Here is a 12285-nt window from a genome sequence, read left to right on the forward strand (position 1 = left end):
GCCAAAGTACTGGAGTTTCAGCTTTAGCATCATTCCCTCCAAAGAAATCCCAGGGCTGATCTCCTTCAGAATGGACTGGTTGGATCTCCTTGCAGTCCAAGGGACTCTCAAGAGTCTTCTCCAACACCACAGTTCAAAAGCATCAATCCTTTGGCGCTCAGCTTTCTTCACAGTCCAACTCTCACATCCATACATGACCACAGGAAAAACCATAGCCTTGACTAGACGGACCTTTGTTTGGCCATTTACGAGTGACAAGCAGCCTCTCTCTTGTCACTCGTAAATGGCCATTCTCTCCCTGTTTCACAGGGTCTGCCCTCTACCTGTGTCCCAATATCCTCTTATAAGTATACCATTGGATTCAGGTCCTAATGACCTCGTTAATTACTTTTTAAAGATCCTTTGTCTAAATATCGCCACACTGTGAGGTACCTGGGGTTAGGACTTCAACGTATGGATTAGGGAGAGAGGGAGGGGACACAATTCAGCTCATGACAGAAATCAGGAATCAGGCATGAGATGAGAGACAGGTGGATAACTGAAGAATATAGTGTCCCAGAGTAACCCATGGAGGAGAAATGTGCTGAAAGAGAGGTGGTTGTTGTTCACTTACTAAGTCATGTCCAAATCTTTGTGACCCCATGGACTGCAGCATGCCAGGCTTCCCTGTCCTTCACTATCTCCCAGAGTTTGCTCAAATTCATGTCCATTGAGTCAATGATTCTGTCTAACTATCTCACCCTCGGCCGTCCCCTTCTTTTGCCTTCAGTCTGTCCCAGCATCAGGGTCTTTTCCAGTGAGTCAGCTCTTCAGGTCATGTGGCAAAGTACTGAAGGTTCAGCATCAGTCCTTCTAATGAATATTCAAGGTTGATTTCCTTTAGGATTGGTTTGATCTCCTTGTAGCCCAAGGGACTCTCAAGAGTCTTCTCCAGCACCACAGTTCGAAAGCATCAATTATTTGGCGCTGAGTGAAAGGTAATGAGGAACAAGAGTGGAAGAAAGTGAATTAACGGTGGGGTCTCCAGAGGACTACTTGCAAGGAAGCCATTCAGTAGAGAGATGGGGACAGCTTTGAGGGGTTGATGGATGCTGGCATAGGAAGAGAGTAGAGGGGACAGGGCCAAGAAGTGCCCTTCTGGCTTCAATTTCAGGCACAATAGATGCTCCTTGTATGTATTTTTTTAAGTGTTTTTTTTTTTTTTTTTTTAGCTGTTTCAGGTCTTAGTTGCTGGGCATTTGGGATCTTTCTTGTCATGTGGGATCTTTCCTTGTGGTGCATGGAGTCTAGCTGTGGCTTGTGGGGATGGGGTAGGGGTGGGGAGCTCTGTAGTTGTACCACGTGATCTTAGCTTCCCTGAGGCAAGTGGAATCTTAATTCCTTGACCAGGGATTGAACCCCTATCCCCTCCTTTGCAAGGCAGATTCTTAACCACTGGACTATCAGGAAAGTCCCAGATGTTCCTTCTATGTATTTATTGAATGAATAAGTAAATTTACTTTTCTCCTTTCTCTGATGCTCCATGGTCCTGGGAGGCAGCTTCTCTTTAGAAATTGAAATGAGGCTGCATTCCAGGACCTTGGCCTTCACCTCATTGTTCTTATTTGGCTAGGTCTTACCATCAAGCTATTGGAGAAGGAAATGGCAACCCACTCGAGTGTTCTTGCCTGGAGAGTCCCAGGGACGGGGAGCCTGGTGGGCTGCCGTCTATGGGGTCTCACAGAGTTGGACACGACTGAAGCGACTTAGCAGCAGCAGCAGCAGTACCATCAAGCTAGGGAGAAAAGGACATCTTTTTTCCTAGGAATAGAGAGAGGGAGAGGGAGAAGTGAGAATGGGGTGGTGTGAGGTTAGAGAGACCTTAGAAGTCATTTTGCAATTTTCTTATCTGCCCTCCAGAAATGAAGAGGTTATTCATTCATTCATTGAACAAAAAGTCTTCATTAATCACCTACTCTGGATTGTGCACTGTGTTAGGCAAGGGGGACATATATCAATGAAGCAAGTATCACAGATTGTTGACTGCTTGTGGAAAGCCAGGCCTTATGTCAAAAGCTTGGTATACGTCCTCTCTCAAAGGCGGTATGTGACAGGGACTGTTGATGTTGCCTTTTTTTTTTCCATCGATAGGGAATTGACTCAGCTGAAGCTTAGGATGGTTTGCTAACTCACTGTAAGTAACTTGAACTCAGCCCAAAGGCCTTTTTTCAGCCTTAGCTTCTGCTAGGCCCCTGGGTCTTCTCCCAGGGTACAGGAAGTGACTGGCTTAGGGTGTTCTGCCTGACTCAGGCCAAGCTAGGGATAAGCAGTCCCAGTTCCTGCCCTTGGCCTAAGAAAGGACGCTGTGTAAAGGGATGGATGTGGGTTAGGATAATAATGCCGAGTCACTGCCTATGAAAGCCCTGTGTCTTCCCCTTGTCCCAGCCACCACCTATAGCCTGGCTCAGCCCCTGTCCTTGTTGTCACACTCATATCCCTCCCGGTCTCACTGACAGCAGCTGGCATTGTGTCTCATGAACCAAAAACATGTTTCCTTCCTTCTCTGGAACTTCCTCAGAGCTACCAGAGAACATGGCCAGATTCTGGAATCCTATCCCCCAATGCCAGGGATTCCCCTTGTGCTTCCAGAGAATGAGAGAAACGGGTGTTCTGTGACTTCTGTTGCGTGAGATCATGAGGAAAACAGTCCAGTTACCTGTTTCTTCTATTTTAAAGTGAGGAGGAAGTTGGTCCTGCAGCTGACCAGTGAGTCAGTGGGTCTAGGGACTGAATGCTAGGTGTGGGTGGAGAACTCAGGAGGTAGAACCAGAGTTGGAAGAATCACCTCTAGTCTGGTCTAATCTGGCAATCAGAGGCCTTAAAGACTTAAGGGGTCTACAGATTTTTATCTATATCTATCTGTTTCTATATATGTGTGTGTATATATATACACATATATAAGTATGCATATGTGTATCATTTTTATACTTATGTAAATATATATATATATTCATCACATTGTTTTAGTGATAGCAACCAACCTGCCCATCTGGAGGGGATTCATGAAATCAATAAAGGTTGTTCTCTACAAAAGAAATCTAAGTTGCCATTAATTACTGTGTGGTGGACCTATCAAGTGTGGGTAGATATGGAAGGGTGTTCAAGATGGTTATGTGAGTAAAGCAAGCCACAGATGGTGTATGTGTGTGTGTATGTTTCAATAGCCATGGGTGATTTCTAGAAATACTCTTGAGAAACTGCTAATTGGTTATTTCTGAAGAGCAGGAATGGACCTTTGGGTGGTGGCAAGACTTTTGCTCTGTGCGAAGACTTTACACTCTTCTAGACTTTAAAAAGATTGTTTTTTTTTTTTTTTATAATGAGTATGTATTGCTTTTATAATACAATGAGAACGAGAAAGGAAAGTAGAAGGAAAAAAGGCCTAAGAAGTTTCACAAGCCAAAGACACCAAAACAATTTCAGTGTTGAATTCAGGAGTGTTGAGGACAGGAGGAACAACACAGTGGGGCCTGAGATGACCTTGCATGATGGAACTTCCCCCTAGCCACTGTTCGCAGAGATATGCTTTAACCACCCAGGGGTGGACACAGAGGTAGGAACTGGCAGGAAATCCTATTTGCCAGGCTGACTCATGACCGTAAGTCTAAAGTAAGATCCAGGCCAAAGTTCAACTTCACGGACAGGGACTGGAGCCTCTTATAACCCTGGCCAACGTATATTGAGTGTTTACCATGTTTCAAAGTAATGTACAAATTGCTTTACTTAGTGCTACATAATTTATCTTCACAACTCTGAGGTAGCACTCTTCTTATCCCAGTGTTACTGAGGTTGAGGGCTCTGAGGCTCAGAGGGTCCAAATCACTCTCCCAAATACATACAGTTAATTGGTTAGGCTGGGGTTAACCTAGGTCTGTCTGTGGCAGAAGGCAACTCTCTTATTACTTCCTGAGTACTATTAAATGTTGAGCTCTTAGGGTCTTAAGAGCCCTCAGGTAGAAGAACAGGACATCCTTACTGTGCCATCAAGGAGCACCCAGGCTAGTTGGAGAAAACCACACCAACCTAGGTAGACTGTATAGTGACTTATATAAGGCAGTCATCTGGATTTAATTGGGCTGCGAAGTTGATAAGCTGTATTTGGATTTTCAATTTGGAGAGATCAACAAGGCCTGAAGTTGTCAATGAAGGCATCTTGGAGGAGGAAAGATGTAAACCAGGCCTGGAAGGATGGATGGAATCAAGAGAGGGGTGGGGAGGACATTCCAGAGAAGAGAATGTGCAAACTGTGCAGAAGTCTGCTCTGTTGTTTCTGAAACAGTAAAGCATCTTGCCTAATCAGCATGAAAGTTGTGTACGTGTGATAAGTGAGCTGATGTGTAGAGAGGGAAAAGAGAGCACTAGAAGTCATTCTGAAGGTTGAAACTGGAAGAAGAGTCGAAACTTAAATGTGGAAAGAAATAAAGAGCCTCCAAAGGCGTTTTGAGCGGTGAGGAGACACTATGAAAAGTGATGATTCAGAGAGGTTAATCTGATAGAGCTGTCAAAGTGACAGTGAAAGAGAGAGCCATGTGAAAACCTAGGTGTGGGGTGATGGGGACCTTGAGGTGGGTACCAGCAAAAGGAGTGAAAAAGGAGGGCCAGTGTGAAAGCTGCTTATGAAGGAAGAGGAAGCTACAGGACTTGATGATTGAGAAGAAACAGACTATGAAGGAGCAGGTCTGAGCCAAATAATTCCAGGGCTTCAAATCAAGGTGTCCAAAGAAGGGAACACACATATCTGGAAAAAGGAATTGGGAAAGGGTTTTGGTTTGCTATGAAGTGGGAGAAGATGATGATGGGTTGTGTCTTCGTTCCAAACCTCTTTTTTTCCTCCCAAGTTTGTAAGACAGCTTAGGGACTTTTTCTTACTTAAGTTTTCTTAGTTGTATAATACATAGGACTTCCTTTGGACTGGTTCATTCAGTCAACAGCTGTTTATTAAGCTGTTTTATGGTCTGGTTGTTGGGAACACAGCAGTGAGCAGGCGGACCTGGTGTCTGTCCTCATGGAAGACAGATATTGAATAACAACTCATAAGGGTTCTTTCTTTGCTCCTAATATCAAGATGGCATTTCTTCGCCAAGACCAATTCTGTTCTATACCTGACAAATGTGAAGCATTAAGGGCATTTGTCAAATACTTTATTATAGACTGTATCTTGTAATAAAAAGCACCACAACCATTCATTTATTCCTTTGCTCTACAAATATTTATTGAGTGGCACTGTGGCTCTGTATTTTTAGCCCTTACGTTCACAAACTAGGGGAGGACATAGACAAGTAAGTAGGTAATGATAATATGGTGTAATAAGTGTAGTAAGGGGTAAACAGCAGGTATTGTGGGAACAAGTAGGAGGTGTTCTGATCTTGGAGGGACAGGTAACGGGACAGGAAAATGTCCCTGATAAGACTAATGAGATGTTAGCTATACAGGGACGGGAGTGAGGGTGAGTGTATGTGTTCCATGCAAAGGGGAAAGCTAATTCAAAGATCTGGACACTAGAGACGCCTAGACTTGTTGGGGAATGATTTGTAACCTAGAATTTTATACCTAGCACAACTACATATCAAAATGTGAAGAAAGAATAAAAGAAAAGGCATGTTTGGATATACAAGGTGGCAAAAAATTATCTCCCATGTGTCTCTTCCCAGGAAGCTAGTGGAGGACCTGCAACGACAAAACCAAAGAATAAAGCAAGAGGATAGACATCATGGAAATAACTACATGGACCTCAGGTAGGAAGGGCTGAATCAAAAAGGAGACATAGTGAGCAGTTGGGACTTCATTATAATGACAAAATTACTTAAAGTAGTAATAGAATTGTATTCTAAACTAGTGCTCCCCTCCCACTTTGAATTCTAGGGACATCTTTGAGCAACATTGTGATTGGATTCAACCAGGAACAACAGTTTTAAGGTATTTAATATTTTGTATTCCTTTGAATAGGATGCTGCTGAGTTTTAAAGAATTTGGAAGTCATTGTACTAGGGAAACCTAAAAATGTGTGTAACTACTTCTTCAGTAGCCTTGTGCAATTTGGCAGTGTCCCCAGAAATTCCCAGCGTCAAGAGGTTGTAGAAATGTGAAGGCCTATACAGGCAGCCACAGGGCTATGAAAGTTCCTGGAGCAGTGCATGGTGGGAGAGGGATTGGTATAGGGAGGTAAGGGCCAGCTTCCAAATCGCAACCAAACTCTTTGATGGTCATTCTTTCTTCCATAGAAAAGGAGACCCCTAGGAGAACATTTCTGCTAGAAAAGATCTGCTTACCAATTAAGTGCTGAAGCTGCTCTCTCCAGTGACTTTCAGACTGCCCAGAAATAAAATTTTAAGATGCCACCACCAGGTGACCAGAGATCCTTTCCTGTTGAACTTTTCTGTAGCTGGAATAAGGCAGTGTATGTTTGAGAGAGAGAGAGAGAGACAGAAAGGGAAGAGAGGAGGGAGGAGAGAGAGAATACATGTGTGTCTGTTCAGTGGGCTCAGAAGAAATTTATGGCTATGTTATGTTTTAGCAAATCATGGTCAAAGCCAGAGCAGGAATCCAGGTGTTCCCTAAATCTGAAGCTAAGCAGAACATTTTATTTATGGATTCAGCAGACAGACGTTTGTTTTCTTTGTTATATCTGCATTTCAAGTTCGGATGATAAAAGATCAGCCCAGAAACCAAGCAGCATATTATGGTGTTTACTGGTTTTACTGGCCATAAAAAAGGGCGTTACTCAGTTCCCCATCAGCTGAGAGAAATCCTTCCCCACCCACTCCTGGCCAACCTCTTTCCCTCCCCCTAAGCAAGTGAATTTTAAACACCACTCTAAAGTTGTTGGCTGGTGACCTGGAAAATTCCTTTTGCTTTGTTCCGCTGTTAATGGCCCATCAGTTTAAACCTCCTACCCCCAGAAACTTTCTTTCTCATAACTAGACAGAGGAAGGAGGAAGTAGACGTTAAAAAGAAAGAAAGAAAGAAAAGATTCCTATTCTAAGGGCTTTGAGAAGATTCAAAGATGGCCCAGCCCGGATGAATGGAAGGAAGGAATTTCATTTGTCTTGACCTGTCTGTACAGAAGCCAGCACAAGGGCATATGTAAATAGGGCCTTATTGAATACTTTTGATGAAGTGATAATTTTTGAATGCAGCCGTGGCTCAGCCATGTGGGATTTTAGTGGACACAGGTCTGGAAGTCTTCTAATTCTGGAGGCCAAGATTTGGATTTATGTTTGAGCTGTGTAAGCTAGTAAATGTGTGAACCTCATTGAGCCACTAAGCTCAGTAACCTTCCTTATTCTTATCCTATCATATTTAATGATAGTTAGTAACTGTTTTTGATCTGTTATTAGTTATTAGTAACAATAAACTGTATTTAAAGATACAGTTAGTAACTGTTTTGGATCTTATTGTTATTAGTCCGACTCTTTGTGACCCCACGGACTGTAGCCTGACAGGCTTCTCTGTCCACTGGGATTCTTGAAGCAAGAATACTGGAGTAGGTAGCCAGTTCCCTTCTCCAGGGGATTTTCCCAACCCAAGGATCAAACCCAGGTCTCCTGCAATGCAGGTGGATTCTTTACTCTCTGAGCCACCAGGGAAGCCCTGTTCTTATTGTATCATAAAGATACAGTTAGTAACTGTTTTGGATTTTATTGTTATTAGTTGTAAAAATCAGTAATTATCATTGACTGTGTGTGCCAGGTATAGGTCTCAGGACACGTCCTGTATTATCTCATTTAATCCTCACTGAACAACTCTATGAGGTAAGTACTATTATTATTTCCATTTTAAAGAAGAGGAAACTGAGGCTTAGTGAGGGTGGTAGAGCTGAGATTCCCACCTAGGTTCTCTTTCTATTAATAGCTGATGCTCTTAACCTCAACATTATTCTGTTTACAAACTACAAAGATCTGCTGCTGCTACTGCTAAGTCGCTTCAGTTGTGTCTGACTCTGTGCGACTCCAGAGACGGCAGCCCACCAGGCTCCCCCGTCCCTGGGATTCTCCAGGCAAGAACACTGGAGTGGGTTGCCATTGCCTTCTCCAATGCATGAAAGTGAAAAGTAAAAGTGAAGTCGCTCGGTTGTGTCCGACTACAAGAGACCCCGTGGACTGCAGCCCACCAGGCTCCTCCGTCCATGGGATTTGCCAGGCAAGAGCACTGGAGTGGGTTGCCATTGCCTTCTCCAACAAAGATCTGAGAAAACACAGTTAAGAGGAAGCACAGAGTGGCCATGCAGTTCTCCCTAGAGCATGACAGTTGGTCACCTTGAATTTGCTGAGCTATCACTGGAGGGGACAGTTCTGCATATAATGTTGAAAGCAGGTCACTGCCTCTGGCCACGCAGATTTCTGGAATAAAGTTCTGTCCACAAATCTCTCTTAAGGTTTTGGTCTGTCAGATTCCGTTTCTCAGCTGCCAAAACAACAACCTAGATGCACAGAGAAATCAGAGCCTTTGAACACTAGTGCCGCTCCCTTTACCCATCCCCACCACCAAGTAGCACCTATGGCCTTTCAAATGCACTTGGTCATCTCTTACATCATTTGGAGCTGGCAGATCTCAAACCCATCTTCTGTAACCCAGAAATGCCGAGGAACCCTCCCTAGCTGGACGGGAGGCAGCTGACCAGGTGAGAGACTGCCACTGACCTAACACACTGAGGACAAAGCAACTGTGGAAGAGCAATGGGACCATTAACACCAGCTAGCAAGCTCTGAAAACATGGCATTAGTACAGGTTTACTGAGCCCTCGCTCTAGACCCCAGGAGTCGCAACTACTGAAGTCTACATAGCTCAGTTGGTAAGGAATCTGCCTGCAATGCAGGAGACCTAGGTTCAATTCCTGGGTTGGGAAGATCCCCTGGAGAAGGAATGGCAATCCACTCCAGTATTCTTGCCTGGGAAATCCCATGGACAGAGGAGCCTGGCTGGCTACAGTCCATGGGGTCGCAAGAGTCGGACACGACTTTGAGACTAAACCACCACCACCACTTGCCTTAGTGCCCGTGCTTCACAACAAGAGAAGCCATCACAATGAGAAGCCTGTGCAGAGTAATGAAGACCCAGTGCTGCAAATAAATAAATAAAAGAAAAAACAAAGTAACAATCTACCTCCAAAAGAAATTACCAAAAATGAAAAATGGCGTTGCTGTGGGTGTACCCTGGGTGGAATTCCCAAGCCCCAGGGTAGGCTTTTATGTTCTCTCTTTCGTGAAAGTGTGTCCAACTCAGTTGTGTCTGACTCTTTGTGACCCCATGAACTGTAGCCCACGAGGCTCCTCTTTCCATGGGATTCTCCAGGCAAGAATACTGGAGTGGGTAGATGGCATTCCCTTCTCCAGGGGATCTTCCTGACCCAGGGATGGAATCCAGGTTTCCTGCATTGCAGGAACATTCTTTACCATCTGAGCCACCAGGGAAGTCCCTTATTAGAAGTATCTTTATCTTAAAAAATTAATACATGATTGTTGTCAACAATTTAAATAATATGGATATTAATACAGAGAAAGTAAAAATATATCATTAACAGAACACACTCCCTGACTCCCCTCCCCTGATCCCTGCCCCCTGCCCCCATGCACCAGTCCTGGCATTACTAGTAACAGTTTGATGTCTCTCCTTCCAGATGGTTCTGGTGATTTCCTATGTGTGTGGAATTTTCATAAATATCAGTGAGAAGATCCTATTCTGTAACTTGTATATCACAAATACATTTCTAGTCTAACCATACAGCTCTCATCTCCTTTTTGATGGCAGCACAGTATTCTACCATAAGAACGGATCAACTTCCTTTTTCTCCTTTTTATTTTATTTTTATTTATTTAATTTTGGCTCTGCCATGTGGCATGTGGCATCTTAGTTCCCTTACCAGGAATTGGACCCATGCCTCCTGCAGTGGAAGTGTGGAGTCTTCACCACTGGACCAGCAGGAAAGTCCCCAGCTTCCTTTTTTTCTAATCTCTGCTTTGACAGATCTTTTACTCTCCTGAGAACCTGTCTCGCTCCCACTTAGCAAGCCCTTGTCTGGGTCCTGCCTCAGGAAACTGCACAGATGGGAAGGTGGTCAAGAGGTGAAAAGGACAGGGGTGGGCACCATATGGGAGAGTGTGGGGATGAGTGTATTCTATCCTCGCCCTACTGGGATACACAGGAAGCTCTTTTCTCTCTTCCTCACCTTGCCAAATGGCTCCACTGTCTAGCTAAAAAGCTGCACATTTTATGGGAATATCTTTGAAAACGATTAGGAGGATCAATTTAGAGAAACATAAAAGGCTGTCGTCTTAGAGTCACACTCTATCATTTGGGACCTCCACTCTGGGCATGTACACCTTGGGGCTGTCAGGATCACCAGAGGTCATCCAGGCCAGTCTCCTGCCTCTATCCAAGATGGATGAGTAGCTCCTTCTGAAAGCACTCCGTGCTCCTCTCTTGGTAGCTACTTTTTGTGACTAACATCTCCATTAATTACAAATGTGCTCTTTCTCCCTGGAAAGGCATTCTAGTATAGAGGATTCAGGCAAGACCACTTATTAGCTAAGTGCTCTTGACCGGATTTCATATTATTTCTCTATCTCAGTTTCCTCATCTGTGGAATGGGGATAATAGTATGTGTCTAATTTGGTAGGGTAACTTGTCTTTTTTTTTTGTTTTTTGGTAACTTACCATATATACATAGCATATTTGGTGTATTATATAGTAGATGCTAAGTACTCACTGATGGGAGTGATTATACCCTGAGTCCAAACAAGATCACTGGCTTCTAACCTAGGCTGCACACTAAACTCACCTGAAAGTGAAAGTGTTAGCGTCTCAGTGGTGTCCTACTCTTTTCGACCCATAGATTGTAGCCCATCAGGCTCCTCTGCCTGTGGGATTCTCCAGACAAGAATACTGGAGCGGGTAGCCATTCCCTTCTCCAGAGGATCTTCCTAACCCAGGGACTGAATCCCTGTTTCCTGCGTTGCAGGCAGGCCCAGCCAGGCTCCATTAGCAGTGATTCTGATTCTGCTGGTCTGTGGTGGAACAGGACAGGACAATTGAAGGTTTTTTGAAAATCTCTCCGGGAATTCTAATTTGTACCAAGGTTGAGAACTACTGATTCTAGTTTCGTGATCTCATTTTCCAGATGAGGCCTGGAGTGGGGAAAGACTTGCCCAGGTTATACAGCCTGACCACAAGGACCCAGGTCTCTCTTATCCTGGGTGCCAACCTCCAAGACTTGTCCTCATGAAGGAAATCTGTTCTTTGGGTGCCCTTCAAGTGAAAGTGGAAGTCGCTCAGCTCTGTCCAACTCTTTGCAGCCGGATAGACTATACAGTTCATGGAATTCTCCAGGCCAGAATACTAGAGTGGGTTGCCTTTCCCTTCTCCAGGGGATCTTCCCAACCCAGGTCTCCTGCATTGCAGGCGTGTTCTTTACCAGCTGAGCCACTAAGAAAGCCCTTCAGGTGCTGCCCCAACTTTCAGTCTCTTTCCTGAGAATGCTATATAGACCTCTCAACTAACTTAACAGGAACGGTGATTTTTCCCCCTTCTGGTCCCAGTCAGATTGTCCCCTGCTCAGAGAGTTCTCCAGACCAGAAGCTGCTCTTCTAGAAAATATGACCCTTTAATCATAGCACTTAAGAATAAGTGAAATAATACTGTTCATTCGTTTGTTCATTCATTCAAGAATCTAAGCCCCTTGGGGGCAGGGACTGATTCTGTCTTGTTCCTGCTGTACAGGGCCTAGAATGGTGACCAGCCCTCATTAAATGACTGAATGAAGGAAATCTCAGGAGGGCAGTTGAATATATTTTATTTTTCTGTTCTAGCCATCTGATTCTCATTACTCCTACAGCTTGGGAAGCCTCTCTGCTTTGGCGTTTTATAAACCTTGTGTGCGTACGTCGATATTTTAACCATAAATCCAGAGTTTAGGGGTGGAAAAATTCAAGGCCAGGGGATTGGAGGAGAGGGATAAAAACTACCCGGAGGTCCGAGGCTGGGACTGCGCTGCCCCAGGGTTGGGGTGGGGAAGGGAAGAGAAACGTCGGCGGGGATTGGGGGGGGTCCCCTTCTGCCCGCTGGGTGTCCCCTTGGCGGGACATAGACCCGGGCTGCGACATCAGAGGGGTGCTCCGCTGCCGCCTTTACCTCCGTCCTAGGATGGGGACGGGAGGTGGGAGGATGCCCCAGAGGAGGGGACACTGCCCGGGTCGCGGCCCGAGGGACCGCCTGGCGCAGTAGCCCCCGCATTCCGGCCGCGCGCGCCCC

General features: G+C 44.8%; 1 protein-coding gene across 11 annotated transcripts in view; it reads left to right on the forward strand.

The window, feature by feature from the left end:
• Window positions 1-12285, forward strand: part of LOC104996249 — a 354524-nt gene that overhangs the window by 23398 nt on the left and 318841 nt on the right. For all 11 annotated transcript variants that reach the window (XR_826152.1, XR_826154.1, XR_826153.1 and 8 more), the window contains exons 2-3: window positions 5691-5774; window positions 5902-5955. Coding sequence is in view for 6 of the 11 variants with exons in the window: in XM_010850429.1 (XP_010848731.1) it covers window positions 5691-5774; window positions 5902-5955 (138 nt within the window). In the remaining 5 variants the exon portion in view is untranslated. The remainder of the gene's footprint in view (window positions 1-5690; window positions 5775-5901; window positions 5956-12285) is intronic.

The sequence above is a fragment of the Bison bison genome, unplaced genomic scaffold (assembly GCF_000754665.1).
Source record: "Bison bison bison isolate TAMUID 2011002044 unplaced genomic scaffold, Bison_UMD1.0 scf7180017864291, whole genome shotgun sequence".
NCBI classification, from domain to species: Eukaryota; Metazoa; Chordata; class Mammalia; order Artiodactyla; family Bovidae; genus Bison; species Bison bison.